Source organism: Gavialis gangeticus, unplaced genomic scaffold (assembly GCF_001723915.1).
Source record: "Gavialis gangeticus isolate Ggan-Ray unplaced genomic scaffold, GavGan_comp1, whole genome shotgun sequence".
Lineage (NCBI taxonomy): Eukaryota > Metazoa > Chordata > Crocodylia > Gavialidae > Gavialis > Gavialis gangeticus.
Window position 1 is genome coordinate 58,348,683 of NW_017729024.1, and position 16,321 is coordinate 58,365,003.

At 47.2% G+C, this 16,321-nt stretch overlaps 1 protein-coding gene and 1 non-coding gene across 2 annotated transcripts in view; one reads left to right on the top strand and one right to left on the bottom strand.

Moving 5' to 3' along the window:
* Nucleotides 1–3,539: 3,539 nt before the first annotated feature.
* Nucleotides 3,540–3,611, bottom strand: TRNAA-UGC. The gene has a single exon. It is a non-coding gene; the product is annotated as a tRNA-Ala (tRNA).
* A 1,490-nt stretch (nucleotides 3,612–5,101) lies between these two features.
* Nucleotides 5,102–16,321, top strand: part of CHRNB3 (cholinergic receptor nicotinic beta 3 subunit) — a 30,291-nt gene continuing 19,071 nt past the window's right edge. The window contains exons 1-3 of the mRNA XM_019517135.1: nucleotides 5,102–5,276; nucleotides 7,840–7,991; nucleotides 8,876–8,920. Of these exons, the coding sequence (XP_019372680.1) occupies nucleotides 5,228–5,276; nucleotides 7,840–7,991; nucleotides 8,876–8,920 (246 nt within the window). The 5' untranslated portion in view covers nucleotides 5,102–5,227. The remainder of the gene's footprint in view (nucleotides 5,277–7,839; nucleotides 7,992–8,875; nucleotides 8,921–16,321) is intronic.

The window sequence follows — 16,321 nt, forward strand, 5'->3', positions numbered from 1 at the left end:
TAACAATGCTGCTGTGCCCTACAAAGTGGTGTAAGTGAAATAGTAGATCTGAGACATGGAGGGCGGGGGGGTGTGCAAAGGGAAGGAACCACTTTTCTCCTTTTGCAGATCCTGGCAGGAATAAAGTCAGCACCTGTGGTACTTCTTGTTGCTGTTTTCTTACCCACTGCCCTGCTTTGAGATGTGCAGTGTCCAACCACCCAGGCTGACAACACACCAAAACATCTCTAAGGGCCTCTCATCCCTCTCTCAATGGAACCCTGGCACCTCCTCTCACCCTTACTCCCAGCCCCTGCCTCAGGTCCCTGTGGGGTTCCCTGGTCAGTAACTCAGGAATGAGAACTGACAATATGGAGCTCCCCATCCCATCCTCTGCTCCCCCTGCTCTGTGTCCCCACGCATCCGTTTACTGAAAAAACCACAAATCCTCACCTCTGCCTTTTATGCCCCTAATTGTCAAGAGTGGTGTTCTCAGGTCTGTGGAAGAGGCTGCTCCAAATACCTCCAACTTCTTTGCCACTGCAGACCCCCTGATCAGGGGACTGGTTTGGCAGAGTCTCTTCAACATCTGCTGAATATGACCTTCTCTCCAGAAACAATGTGGGCTGCAAGGACTTTACTGAACTATTTTAAAGCTTTCATGGCAGGGAGCTAGGGCAGGGCACTGTGTTGTACAAGAAACTGCTGCTTTGAAATTCCTCAGTGTCTCGTGGAGTGGGAGAACAATCCTTGTCTCTACAGGTTTTGATGGTGGCAACCATCCATCCTCCTGGATCATGGTGTATGGATGAGGGCCACTCGGACCTTCAATGCATATGCCTGGGCAGGAATTTTTGGAGGAGTAGAGACTGTCCAGACCTGCCATCCTCCCTGTAGGTCACTAAGACAGAATCCAAAGACCAGACTGAGTCCAGATGTTTGGTGCCCCCCTGGTTGTAGTTGTATAAGCATCTGGGGATCAAACTTAGGTCTCCTGTGTGGTAGACAAAGAATCTACCACTGAACCACAGGGGACTCCAGGTTTTGATGGGGACCCATTGGAAATACCCACTGCTTCAGAACTGATGCAGATTCCAGAAAGCCACTGTTATTTAAGAGGTGCCAAAGAGTCCATTGGTCATGGCCCAGATCAGCCTTGGATGTGAGGGACTGTCACAGGGTCTGTCCTCCAGGCAGGTGTTGACAAGAAAGAGATGCTGCTGTACTGGCTTTGTAAGAGTTGACCAAGGTGGAGATGATCAGCCTGAGTAGAACATGTTAGCTGAGAGGTCTACCAGAATACAAAGTAAAGTCAAAGCTGGGTGTCCATCCTAGTCCAGGATAGCAAGTTCATGGTTGAGATGAAATCATGGTCAGGGTAAGCAGTTGATCCAGTCTGGGAGATCTAAGGCAAGAGCAGGAGTGATCAGGACAGGAGCAAGCATGAGAGTCCAAGCCAGAGGGTTCAACACAGAATGTCAGGTCTTAGGAGTTTTAAGCAGGCCAGAGCCACAGCAAGACAGTTGCCCAGACACATGGTCCCTCTTGCTGCTGTCTGGTCTAAGCTCAGATACACCAGGTGAGTGGGCCTCTTCTTGAGGGGAGACTCAACCTACTTTCCTGATTACTTCCAGTTGGAGTTTGGGACTGGCTGTGCCCCAGCTAGGCCATGGCTCATTACAGACTTCTATCCTGACTCCTCTGGTAACCAGTAGGAGTTGGCCAAAATTCACTGCTGTGGCCTTTAGCCCCCACTCTGTTCCATGAACATCTCCTGTGTGGTGGGAGAAGTCAGCAGGGCACTGGTAGCAGACCAGTACCCTGTAACTTTTGCCTGTTTCTCTAATACCAAGTTGGGATTGTTCATCAGGCAGTGTCCTGACTGAATTGCCTCATAGCCCAGGAAAGCTGATTACCTTCCAAAATGGCACCTGAGCTTAAATGTCAAACTGAGTACCTTCCTCTGGCCCTGCACTTACAGGTGGCTGGGAGGGAGGTTGGGTGTCTCCTGCACTGTGTGTCAGATTCGAATAAATCTCTTCTCATGCAGTTGTATTTGCATATATCATTCCTGTCTACTTTCTGCATCTAGTTCTCTCTGCTCCCAGTTCCTGTAGCTGTGTTCCCTTGTCGTTGTAGATGCTGTGTGTAATAGCTAAGCCTCTCATCTTCTGCCTTCAAAACTTCCTACCATTGTTCTTGGTGACACCAGCTTCCTTTGACGTCCCATCTGAACCCTTAGCTTCTGCCTTCTCACCTGTATTGATAAAAGTTATGATTTAGAGACACTCTGTAATAGAGGGGAGTTGGAAATTGGGAGATGGTCCCCCAGTTAGGGAGTAGCCAGTTAGTTAGAGAGACTAAAAGTCTTCAGAGGCTTGCCTACTGTTCCACAATAAAACTTGTTTAGTTCTTATTCATGCCTGACTGTCTTTATTGAACCCAGTGATCACTATATGGTTTCAGAAATGGTGAATGAGAAAGAGCTTGAAAGAATTTGAATTCTAAACCAGAAAAGAAGCTGGAAACTAAAAACAAAGGGAGTGACACAGCCATGTGGAAGGACAAAGACCTTTGTAAGTGATCTGCACAGCCACGTAGTCTAAATCAAAGGTTTTCAAACTTTCTGAAGTCACCGAACCCTTTCCTATCACTTCTGCTCCTGCAGAATACCTACCTCCAGCCTACAGACTGACACGGAGCCAGGTCACCTGGACCAGGAATTGTGGTGCACCAGCTCCCAGCCTGCTCCACCATTGCCCCCAAATCTCTTTGTGGAACACATGATAACTCGGGGGTTCTACCGAACTTGAGAAAGTGGCCAGCTGATTTCATAGGCAGATCCCGGGGCTAGACATCATTTTTGTGGGCTAGATGCAGAGGGGCCCCACCATGTCTTTGATTGCCCAAGGGGTCCCAGCTGTCCTGCCCTTCCCTGCACATTGCCACATGGCCCCAAACCATGGCTTAATTACCTTGGTTAAGTCCAGGGAAGCCATTAATTCATGTTATTAAGCGTGGATTAATGGCTTCCCCAGGCTTAATCAGAGTAATTAAACTGTGGTTTTGGGTCATCCCCAAGTGGCAGGCTCCACACTTTTGGTGGGCTCACTGTAACACCCCCTCCCCCCCACCAAAAAAAATCAAAACAACTTATCAGCAAGCAGAGAAAAGCATGTGGGAAGCCCTGCATATGGAGCATGGGGTGGGGGGAAGGTGGAGGGCAGGGAGAGAGAGGCAGGATGGGGTTGGGCACAGCTGTGAACAGCAGTCTGCTGAGAACAGGTCTGCCCTGCCCTGCCCGTCGTCTCAGCCCCTGCCCTCTTCCCTCTGCTTTCCCTACACTGTGCTCCAAGACTGCAAGGCTTCCTGTATGCTTTTCTCTGCCTCCTGAGAAAATCATCCTCAACAGCCTGTAGCTGATAAAATTTGTGTCATATCCAGAAGCATAGCAGCCAAAACACCAAGTGAAGGAGGACCATTAAAAGGAGCAGTGTTCCATTCATAGATTGTTAGAGGCTGGAAGGGACCTTGCAGATCATTGGGTCCAGGCCCCAAAATGGAGATGCTGGGGATTGAACCCAGGACCTCATACATGCAAAGCATGTGCTCTACCACTGAGCTACATCCCCCTGTTGAAATTTTTTGTGATATTGCAAATAATGCCACTTCTCAAATGTACCACTCCAATGACATGATCAGACTCAAATTTTAAGACTTGGAGGAAAAACTTCCCACAGAAAAAATGGGAAGCCAGATCTGATAGTTTGTCAGTCTGAGAGGAAAATTAAACTTCCAGAAAGACTTATAGGCTGCCTACCCACGTGCTTGTTCATATTCTAATTAGTACGTGTTGGAGTGGACTTGATTAACGAAGTCTGCTCCACACTCTAACTCTAACTGGTCCTTCCCTCTGCAGTGGTGGCACCTGCCTGCTAGCACACAGCCTGGACTGTCATGAGGGGATTGCCACTGCAGAGGGAAGCACCAGGCCCCACGCAGCTCAGAGGCTATATGACCATGGCAGCAGCTCGTGCAGGCAGGCTTGACAGGTAAAAAAAAAATCAGCAAGGAGCCTGATCTTTTTTTTTTCTCTCAGAGCCTGCCTGCCTGAGCTGCGTGTGGCCTGGTGCTTCCCTCTGTGGCAGCAGTGCTCCTGGGCAGCACCCACCCGCTAGCAGCCCACCTGAGAGGTCCCAGGGGTTGCTGTATTTGCGGAGGGAAGCATTGTCCCTTATTCCCTGGGGATAAGGTGTGCCACTGCTACTTGTCCCTGGGGAAACACATGTTCCCACTCTTGGGGACATGTCCACAATGTATAGCCTGACTTTTGTGTAATTTACTTCGAACCAGGTTAGCATTTTGCTAGGAAAAATCCGGGGTAAAACTCCCTTTAAACCCCACCTTTGCTAAGTATATGTGTAATTGACTTCCCTTAAGGAGGTAACCCAAATGTTTGGTAAAAATGTAGCAGATGAAGTTACCTGGGTCCTTCAGAGTGCAAGGAAACCTGGGAGGAGAGCTGGAGAAAGGAAGAATGGGTTGGGAAGTAGAATGTGTTGACAGGATGGTTGGAGTATTGCTGTAGCCAGGATAGTCCAGGACATGTACGAAAGACACGGGTTTTTTGGGATATCTTTTACTGGATGGTCTAATCCAAATCCCATTTGAAGTCAGTGCTTTTCTTTGACATCAGTAGGTTTTAGATCAGGCCCAAGACAGCTCAAGAAGACAGAAATCTAGGAAGAAACCTATTCAACAGATCTTCCATGGGGAACTAGTATAAGTCTTTTAACAGTAGACTGTGAGGACAGTATGTTGGGATATAACACTGCAGTACACAGTCCTGCACTGGGAAAAGCTGGTCTTTTTTGTCTTGGACATCTTTAATCCATAATAAGATAAAGTCAGGGGATAGGCTTTGTCTTGGCTACCTACTCCTTACATTTTTTGTGCTGTTCCTGAATTGTGGCTAGCCAATGCCGCTTAGCAGATAAGGGATAAATGAGTCAGAGTTTAGGACCCAGGGACTTTTTTTTAGGCTTACAGGATGTGACAGCTAACTGGAAATCAATGAAGTGTACTTTAAGAAGCTTCATAATGATGCAAGATAAGGCTGGAAATGCACTCCTATTCCTTGCAGACTCTGTTCCCCTTCATGCTCTTTAATCAGTTTGCATTAACTGATTTCTAGGATGGAATCTGGTTATGTGTGAAAAGAAGCGATCAGCTGTAGAAAGCTTCCACAATGCTGGTGCTGGTGTTCATGCCTCTCATTCTTTGTCTGAGCAAGTCAGGTAAGTGCAATTTCTTCCCTTTTTAAGCTAAATGGCAGAAATGCTTTTTTTTTTTTAAACGCAGTTAGGTGTCTGACCTTTGAAATCGGGCACTGGCATTCATTGTTACATGAGTTCCTCTACTTCTTTGCAAAGCAACTTGGAAGACCTACATTTGTCCCTTGTATGAGTTGCAATAGCAGCTCTCATATTAACAGTGCTTTCTTCAGTAGTAAAAGCCTTTTAAATTGGTGCAGATGCTACTTTGGCAGAGATGACATGAACAAAAATAACAGAGCTGTTTTGTACCCAGAACAGCACAGCTTGCATTTTAAACCCAGTTTCACAAAATATATGGCAGGCTGGAAAGGAGAGCAATATGTTTTTGGGAACTGAGAGACTCAGAGAATGTGTGCTTTTTCCCTAAACAGTGCGAGGGGCAGATTTTCAACATTAAGAGGAGAAAAAAGCCTGTTAGGTGAGGCAAGAAAAGGCTAAATGTGCTATGTATATGTCTCTACAGCACAAATGGTGTGTAATGAGCTTATGACACCATCCAGGCTGGATTTCTATTCTTTTATCAACTCACCTGCTCATAGCACTTGAAGGTCTCCCTGGCACATCTCCCTGAGGATGAGGAAAAGTTAACCAGGGCAGATTAAGCAGTATGGCAAATGTGATGAATTAAGCTTGCCTGTCAGAGCAGTGAAAGGAGCAGTAAAACTTTTTTTTGTGTGTGAATCAATAACATTAGAAATGAGTCTGAACTCTGATGGCTGCCAGTCCTATCCATCTTTAAGTTTGACCCTGGTCCTTTCAGTATATTCTCAGTTGCCTTATCTGCAGTCTTGTAAGCAATTCAAGCCACATTGCTCTCTGGGGAGGTAAGATCCTCGTAGAACAGACTTCTTTGGGCAGACATGTTTTCCAGCCCAATTTTAGTCTGTGTTCCACATTACTTTTTTGCTCTTAAATATATGGCCTCTCTGAACCAGCCTCAAATCTGCCTCCCATCTCCTCTCTGCTCTCTGAAGGCCCAGAGTAAACAGAGTGGTTCACGTCAGTGTGCACCAGAACTTACCATTTGCACCACAGCTGTTATTTTCCCTCTGCTTTGTTTTTCTGTGCCTCCTTTATTGATTGTATCCTTCAAAGCACATAATACTCCAGCTTTTGGACACTTCTCACCAAGTCTCCATTACTCCCTCCAACCATAGCCAGGTCCCAGAGGCTCTGTGGCTCATCAGAGATCAAGGTTCCCTACAAAAATTAACTTTTTAAGCTAATTATTTAGCACAGGGACATTGCTGTACCGGATTCAGGGAGGTGAGGGTGGGGATGGTTGTACTGAAGTAAACTGAAGGTTTTGTGGTCCACTGGTGTGCAGGAGAGCATATCTAAGCTTCTCCTCAACACTCTCTGGGGCTCTAAATGACCCTGAGGCATGGGAGACAAACCAAGCCCTGCTTCCTTCTTCTGCCCACAGATCGGGTGAGGAGAGCAGGGGATGCCACCCAATGGGCTGGCGCAACAAGGGGTCAGGAAGGGATTTTGAGGACAGAGGGGATTTTGTGTGCTCTTTGCGGTCTGGTTGTGTGGCCACTATCTTCCCTTGATGAAATGGGGGTTCCTGTACCTGGGAGAAAGCTGCAGCCTGTGAGGACAGAAGAATGGAAGGATTCTGGAGGAGTCTGGAGGAGAGTGAGAAATGGACACCTGGCAGAACAGAGGAGCAGCAAGAAGTTCCTGCTTCCCAGTGGCCTGTAGTACATACAGATCTCACTTTGCAAAATTCATTCCCACTGCGGGTTGAGCACAGGGGTGGGGAGAAGGAAGAGAGGAGGAACAGTGGATGACTCCAAATTTCTCAGGCTATACCCTCTCATGCTTGAAGCTGCTTTCTTGCAAGTCCTTAGCCAGCATGACCCATGGTGCACAGGACGTAGGACATGGCTCTGTGCATGGTTTCCCAGGCTGCCTGCTTTCCTGGTACTTTCAGTTAGCCATGCAGTCATTGCTTCCCCAAGTGTGAAGAACTTCCTGGGTCAGGGTTTCCCACAGAGTTTCTACCCCCTCCTTTATTAGGGAATTGGATACCTGCTTGTTTAACCTGGCAGGTTTTAGATTAGTGGGGATGGGTTAACAGGAACAGCAGCTTTCTCCAAGATGTATCACCAATACCCTGCTATGTTTGCTTCCTGCTTCAGCAGGTCCACAGGGACAATGTAAGATCAGGTCTGGCTGGCTCTTCCAACACCCTTTAAAAAGCACATTAATAAGCAATTAGCAATACCCCCGCTCACAGTAAAAAATCCATCACCAACAGAAATGGATCAAAACCCCAGCTGGCTTCCACGGCCAGTCCACATTGGAGTTAACTCACCTCCCTTCCCCCCGTCACTGTCTGTATCGAAAGCCCACAGACTCAATTCCTCAAGGTTTATCCATCAAGGATCTGGGGGGAGGCTTAAGTACTTGGTGTCATCTGTGCTGCCTTTCCTCATTGGCTCTTTCCTTCAAGCAGTGCTCCATGTCACATAGTCACATGCACAGACCCCCGCCTCCTCTCTCTGCTTTCTTTCAGCTTTGGCTTCCTTTGGCTCCATTGCTGAGAATGAAGATGCTCTCCTGAGGAACTTATTTCAGGGGTATCAGAAATCAGTTCGACCGGTTGAAAACTCCAATGATACAATAAAAGTCCTCTTTGGATTAAAGATATCTCAGCTAGTGGATGTGGTAAGCAACTGAGAGGATCTTTAAGAAAGAACAAATCTTGACTCAGCAAACTCACACAGTTGTCATTATTGTCTATGGGGGAACTAGACTCTAGGAGAGCTGACTTAAGTAACCTCTTCCCTTGTGACTGAGGAAGATAGTAGGGTTTTGAGGCAGGTAAGTGATGGAGAGGTAGATGAAGTGAGGCAGGTAAGAGATGGAGAGGTGACAGCTTCCCTCACATCCCTCTACCTGATGGCTGCTTACTAGGGATTCCTGTGTCTTACTCCCACAGGACGAGTATGAAGCCCCTCCATTTCTGTATCACCCAGGAACCAACCAAGAAAAGGGCCTCATTGTCTACTGGCACTGTGCAGATGCAGAGCAGCAAAAAGACACTGGTCTACTGGTGTGAACCCTACGAATCTTTGCCTCTCAGAGTACCTGGCTGGAGAGTCCTACCCTAACATACCTAATAGCCAGGTACTCTGAGAGGCAAAGATTCAAATCATTGGTTCAAATTTGGCAGGGCATGTCCTTGAATATGTGACTCCTGCCTTTCTTGTGAAGGGTCTAATCAGGAGGTCATTGGCTGGTATTGAATTATTTGCCTTGTGATGATATTTTCCCCCTAATGAAATTGACTGGATCTTACTGCGGCGAAAATCCCAGCCTAGGTTTTCAAGCCCCAGGGTCTCCCAAGGTCTACTGGGGGCTGAGCTTTCTGGAAACCCTGTTCATTTCACCTAGGTGCCTAAATGGGCGCCGATTGCTTTGGAAATTCTGACACTGGCTCCAAAATTCCTAGGGCATTTGAAGCCCATTCAGTCAGATGGGAAAATGGAAAATGTTTCTTTCCTCTGGATAGTTTTAATTTCAATGCTCTGTGCTTTTGGTCTCTCTAGGATGAAAAGAATCAGCTGATGACGACAAATGTGTGGCTGAAACAGGTAAAGCAGGCTGTCCTGTTGTGTTAAACACTGAGTTGTTTGATTGTAGAAGGGAGTATTTATTAAACAGTCACTCCCAGGCCTGGCATCAGAACTCCATCAGGAAAATAACAGGGGGTGCCTGTACACATGTAGGGAGGCTGCTCCGAAGCACTATAAATACAGTGCATCAGAGCAAACTCGATTAATCTAGTCAGCTGAAGCATGCTAATTAGCATGCTGAAGCCAGCCTCCATGTCTCATGTATCAGCATCCCCGTGCTTTAAAATGGTAGTGGGGGTGCTTTAACTAAAGATTGTTTGATGAGCTTTTGTTAAAGCACCCCAACCACCATTTTGAAGCATGGGGATGCTGATACACAAGACGCTGCAGGCACTTTAATTATAGTGGCTTCTGGAGCTGCTCTAATTAAAACAACCTCCCCCCTACCCCAAGCATATGTAAAAACATCCAGGGTGTTTTACTTCCTGGCAGAGCCAGAGAAGGGAGCTTCTGGCCCTTTATTAAGTTCACATTGCTCTACTCTTACCATCCCATCCTTGCATGCAATAGGAGGCTTTAGAGAGGCGTTAGAGGGGCAGAGACTCTGAGCTAAGTGCCTTCCTCTTCCCATATTTGGTAACAAGTCCATAAATATGTCCATGTGCTCTGCCCTTCCTGTTCCCTGTTGCTGGCAATGGTCTTGTGCCAGCTGTAGCTTAGGAAAGCAGCCTCTTGTGGCATTCTGAGAATCCGGCTAAGGCCACTTTTAGGATGATGTTGCCCTGAGGGACTCTCATATCTCATTCTGAGAAGGCATCTGCATGCTTGGCAAGTGTTGCTCATACCCTTTCTGCAGCAAAATCCAGCAAACAGAGCAATAAAACTATCAGCAAATTTACCAAATAATTAAAAGACTTGGGATTCCTGCAAATTAACCATCACTTCATAAATTGTTTGTCCTTGGTGGATATAGTCCACTGTAATTACAGATCGTTATACAAATGCAAGATGGAAATTCAGTAATTATTTCCCTTCTGATATATCTTCTCTCTACCTACCAGAGAACCTTATTTTTTCGAGGTAAGTTTTGTTAGCTTATTGGCATAGGGCTGGATCCTGCCCCATCTATTATACACCTAAGTCAGGGGTGGAAAAATATGGCCCATGGGCCAGACCCAGCCCACCAGGCCATTCTGTCTGACCTGCAGGGCCCCTAAAAAATATCGTAAATTCATATTTATTTGCTCCTGGTTGCCTGTCAAAGATGACAGGAGCCAGGGGCAGTAGGACCCAGAGGGAGCCAGCAGCAGGAGACAGGAGTGCAGCCCCATCCCACCCCCAGCCATTTTCCTGCTTCCTGTCCCCACCCTGCTGTAGCATCTTGTGGCCCCTGGCTGCATTGCTGAACCGGGGAGCATTGGTATACATATACCACATCAGTATGTGTGTGCGTGTGTGTGTGTACGTGCAGGCAGGGGAAGAGTGTGTGTGTATTTGTCTGTGTGTGCATGTGTGTTCCAGAGGGTGAGTCCCACACACACATCCCACCATACACATGCACCCACACCCCCCTCAAACTGCCATACAACAGCCCCCCACACCCACACCCCCTCACACAGCCCAGCCACCTTCTCCCCTACACACAGCCCCCCACGAACCGCATACCCACCCACACCTCACATATCCACACACACATCCACATGCTCCCTCATCCCACATACCCACACACCCACACACCCACAGCCCCCCACTCACCTATACCCACCCTCTCTCAATATACAAGAGTAAGACTTAATATTAATCTATTGTGCAATCACCTCTATTTGCACTGAACAAAGTCATGTAAATCAGGACAAAAATATTTTTTAAAATCAAATTAACGAATGTTGTAGATGTTTGCTTTTTATAATATGATTTGGTATTTTTCCGGTTCCAAGATGGCAAAACCCCTTGCTAAAAGGAGTACTTCCGGGGGCAGGGGAAGGGACTTCTGGTGGCAAAGGTCAGTGGTTAGGGGGCAGGACTTCCATTCACAAGATGATGACCAGGGAGCGGGGCACCTGTCAAGGGGCGGGGTTACCTATGTGGCCCTTGACAGCTTGCCGAAACTCGGTAAGCGGCCCTCCATCCAAAATGATTGCCCGCCCTTGACTTAAGTGGATTTAGGCACATAAATATGATCCTATTCTACTTTGCTCAAGTATCTGGAAAAAATATTAATGCAAAGAATGGGTGTGCCTTCCTCGTCTTTGCTGTTCTTTGTGATTTAGTCTTAAAGCCAAAACAATCTCATGTTACAAAAAGTTTTTTTAGGGCCTCAGGCAAGGTTGAATAGGATTGCACTTAGGTGCCTAATATATGGAAAAGAATTTGGTTTGTCATGACAGTCACAATTAGTTACCAACCTGTTTTGTCCTATAAATGAAGGGTTGACAACATACAACCAATGGGTTGGATGTGGCCTGTGGAGCCTTGACTTCGATAATGGGTAGCTCTCCTTGCCCCATGCCACAGCTAGGCAGCAGGGAGAAGTGCCCACATGCCTCTGACCTGAGCAAGGTCATTCTGACTCCCTTCTGGGAACTGTTGCCAACCCCTACTATAAACAGCAAGTAACATTGGGGCCCAGGGTGAGTTAGAGCACTTGGGGATTGTTCTAAATTATGTCACAGGTGTCAAGTTTCCAACAGATTATCAGCCAGTGGTAGAGAGATATAGTGAAGCTCAACCCAACTATTTTTCCTGTTCTTTATTATTTATAATACCAGAGGATCCATGTTCATGTCTACACTGCCATTGTGCTGAGCCCAGAATTGCATACATTCATTCTTGCCTAGCATATACCAAAACCCAGAAATGAGGCAATGCAGCCAGGCTACCTCAGCCCTGAGCCTTGGCCTCAGTGCCACTCTCAGGGCTCCTGTCTTTGGTGTGTTTCATTGTGAGCATTCACAGTGCTAAGAAGGCTTCCCTGCCTAAAAAATCAGCCAGCTCCTAAACTATGCCAATAACAGGATCTCTAGGAAGGTGGGTGAACAGATCTGGCCAATACTTTCTGTCAGGACAAAGGATCATATGGTCATCCGTGACCTTCTTCATCCGGCTTTGTTTTGCTGAATATGGGCTTGAATGTACTGGAAGAATTGCTAGACTATTTTGACAATCCCAAGTTACAGAGACCTGGAGTCTTATATGGTTCATCTGATTAAATGTTGCAGGGAAATTCTGTGGCTTTTAACTTCAGCCAAAAAGTCTCAGATGTCAGGATTCAGGAGACAGCAGGGAAGACAGGCACTTTGGGATGGAGCGAGAGTGAGAAATGAGAGCTGGAAAAGGCCAGCAGATCATACTGTCTATAACCTTCATCTGTATCTGACAAGGGCAAGGGTCCATGTCCAGGGGCAATGCATTTTCTCTTGGGGTTAAGTGCTGCTGTGAGGGCTCCTTTGCCAATGGCACAATGAGGCAGCTGTTAGGGAATCTTAAATACTATGCAGCAAGCAAAACACCCAGGAGCCTATGCCTAGGAAAAGGAGTCAGACTTGGCCCTCAGATAAAACAGAGGAGAAAAATAGAGCTGACTTCCAAGAGTAGCTTTAATGATAATGTTAAAGAGCAAGGGGCCTCCTGTAGCACATTCCCCCAAGCTGTCTGCAGCACACACCAGTATAGTCCCTGTCACCAAGGAGCTCCTGAGGAGTTTCCCATTATAAACCATTCATCCTTTAAGGCCCCAAATTGTATTTTTAGCACTTGTAACATGACATGTGGCTGGTCCCCCTGCAGGTACGAAGCGGTGCTTTGGCTCAGAGAGAAATCAATGCAAGGGGAGGAAACTGTGAAGCTAGAAACAGTTAATGCACTCAGGTCTTTTCAACTGCAGGGACTCCTGTCCCAAGGCCTGCCTGGAAGCAAGTTATGTCTCCTGGATTCTGCCCCAACCCACGGGTTTCAATTAGAGCAGGCAAGTGGCTGCTCTAAACTGTGTAGCCAGCTAGCTGTGTTCTCAGTGGGATGATATGCCAATGGGCATGTCTACATGTGCATTAATGTGCCGTAATTACGGCGCATTAAGTCTAGTACCTGTAATAAGGTCTTCTGGCCTTCACACCTGTGACTGTCTACTTTTACAGTCCCTACATCCTGATTGGGGCCCTGGGGTGCTATTGTAATACCACAGTGCAAATTATCATTATCTAGCAACAATGACAATGATAATACTGATGGGAAATAGAAGGTGGAATTGGCCATGGAGCAGTGGGGATTCCCGCCCCCCCCCCATGGCTGTTCTGGCACTGCATCAGTAGTGGCACCTTCAGCTCTGAGTCCTCGTTGACATAGTGTCAGACTAGAGAAAGTGCATTTGACCAGAAATCATTCTGCATTTCCTGCTGCATTGGTATTATCCAGGAAAGCAACATCCTTGCTCTGACAGTTTCACTCCAAACTCTGCTGAGTCAGAGTCTGAGGCCAAAAAAGAATTGCCTTTTGGGACATGTTTAACCAATCAGGAAGTACCTGGGAAAGCGTTTCTGGGGAAAAAACAGAGTTATTTAAGCCCCTGTCTCTGGAGCTTTTATGGCAAGCTGCTGTTATTATGAACAGTATTGATTTGAGTTTACATCTTTCCTCTCTTTGCATTCCCACGGGGCACCCTAAAATCCCATAAATAATGAATACAGCAGGAGAACTGCTTTTCTCTGTGAACATCATGTAAATCCCCAGGTCCCCAGACTGTGCACTGAGCTCGCTGCAGCTAACAGAATAAACAAGAGACAAAGGAAGGGGAGTTGAAAATCTGAGTGTTATGAGTTTGTCCCGATTTACTCCAAAGACTCCATAAACTCATTTGTGTCACATCAACTACTGTGACACTTGTATCCTGAAGAGGCTATCATTATAATAGCCATAATTAATCACTAAGATTAATCATAATTTTTTGTTATATTATGGGACACACTAGGAATGATTGGTGATGATGATGATGATGACAAAAATGATGATCGCTACTTTTTATGTTGAAGAATCACTGTTTAGGTGGCAAATTCAAGTGCACAGAAGTTAGACTCAGCTTTTTGGTTGCCCGGGCAGTCCTGCTCCTTTGCTTGTCTGTCCTGCACACTGATGGATGCAGGCATCCTTTAAAAAAGCTTATATATGATCATGTAATTAAAGACTGTATTATTATGCCCAGATCCAAAGGGGGAAAATTCACATGTCATAGACAACTAGGAAGCCAGCATTTCCAAACTTTGGAGTGAATGACTTTGCACCCTAAAAATTGCTCTTTCAGGATAGGCTCTTATGCATAATTTGCTAGTTCATTATTATTATTACTATTGACAAAGATGAAACTACACTCTATTGCATGTCTGCAATAATCTGAGACTGGTAATGTCAGCAGAGGTCAAAATCTGCATCTTCAGCTCTGTCTTATAGACTTTTCATCTTTCAAGAACAGGACCAGCCACATTAGATAGTAGCAAAGGAATGCTGCAGTCTTAGAAGAGATTTTATGTATCACTGGTGGTGCATGGTTGATGGAGGTTGGGTCTGGGACCCTTGGCAGATGTTATATTTATCTTGTGATTAGTGTTTTAATTATAACATGCTGCACATTCAAGGAATTTATCACCCAATAATAAGCTGCAAAAATGGTGATCTAGCAACAAAGACATGACTTGAAAAATGTAAAATATCTTTGCTGCTCATTTGTATTGTGTTTTAATATGCATGCATAGCATGTTATATATAGAGTGATAGTGTTTGCTAGGTCCTCCAGCATCCCCAGGTGGACTTCTCTCTCTTTTTCTGCTCCTTCCTGCAAGAGGACTGTCTGCAACTCATGCTGAACTTTGCTGCCCCAGAGTGCTTCATCAGATGTCATGTCTCGCTTCCCCTCCTGCCTTTTCCCAACCAGCCTTCAAGGCCATTTCTTTAAGAGTCCATTAGCACCTTTTCTCTGTAAGAGAGACAGTGTAAACAACACTCAACATGACATGCTTTACTTGCATATAATAAGAGTCTGGGTGTGGGGGGGATTTGTTGGGAAAGCTGGGGTGGGGGAAACAGGGAAGACAAGATGGGGAGAGGGGAAAATCATAAAATATCCTGGGACAGTTTGAGGCTCCCCCCTTCTGCCCCACAAGAGTTGGGTGAGCAGCAACTTCACTCAGGGGAGCTCATCTCAGCACTCACTTCTCATTAGCAGCACAGTTGAAGCTTAGCTATTCTTCCGTTCCCCTTGCTTATGGTTACCACATTTCTGGGTCCAAAAAAGAGGAAACCTGTCACTCTGGGGGTGGACAGGACAAATGCCAGTGCCCTGCCCCTACCCATTCTGTTGCCCCCCCACTGCCAAGCCACAGCCCCACCTAGCCCTGCTACTGCCCCTCACTCCCACCCCACACACCAGCCCTGCCAGTGCCCCTCACTTCTGACCTGCAGCCCCCCCGCCCCAGTCCCTGCTGGTGCCCCTCAGTCCAGACCCACAGCCCCCTGGTGCTGCTAGTGCCCCCTGCACTCCCAACCCACAGCCTGACCCCTGACCCCCACCCCCTGCTGGTGCCCCTCACTCCCAACCCACAGCCCCCTGCCCCCAGCTCTGCCAGAGAGGCCCCAGCTCTCCCTGACTGAACCAGGCCAGAGCATGGTGGCTCCAATTCATGCAGGAGGTAGCGGAGTATGTCAGGCCCCAGTGAGGGCTGGTGGGAAGAGGAGAGGAGGCTTGTGCTCCCCCTTTCCCCCCGGGATGGGGCTGCCATTCAGGGCCAGGCAGCCTGGCCATAGGCCCCATCCTTCCTCCCCTCTCCCCAGGCAGCGTCTCCTGGCCGCTCAGCCCCTGCAAACACAGAGCACAGGCACTGGTCCCTGTACTGCCTACCCGCCACAAGGTTTCCTGCTGCCTTCAGAGGACCCTCCCCAGCCCACTTCCCCCGCTGGAGGAGCAGGCAGCCCTTCCACCCCACGCCCCCTTCCTTATTGCAGCCCCATCCCCCAACCCCCCCTGCCCTGACCAAATGTCCAGGATTTAGCTTGGGAGCAGGGGGAGGGTGATTGGAGGCAGCAGAGAGCACCACATGGGTCTGCAGTAGCCTTTGCAGCTTTAGGCAGGTATGTCTGTGCTCCCTGCTGCCTCCAATCGCCCTCCCCCTGCTCCCACCAGAGGAGGAAAGCAAAATCCCAGACATTTGGGCAAATTTAGAAAACCCACCCGAACAGAGATCAGAGGACTCCAAAAGAGGACATGTCCAGGAAAACCCGATTGTATGGTAACCCTAGTGTGTGAGAGATTTAATTTAAAAAACCCCTGCAATTTTTACTTCTGTGTGTCTGCTGTTTAGCATCCATGTTTTTATTTTTAGAAATTTTTTAAATCTTTTGTTACTTATGTAAGTAAATATCTCGTGTGACTGTGCC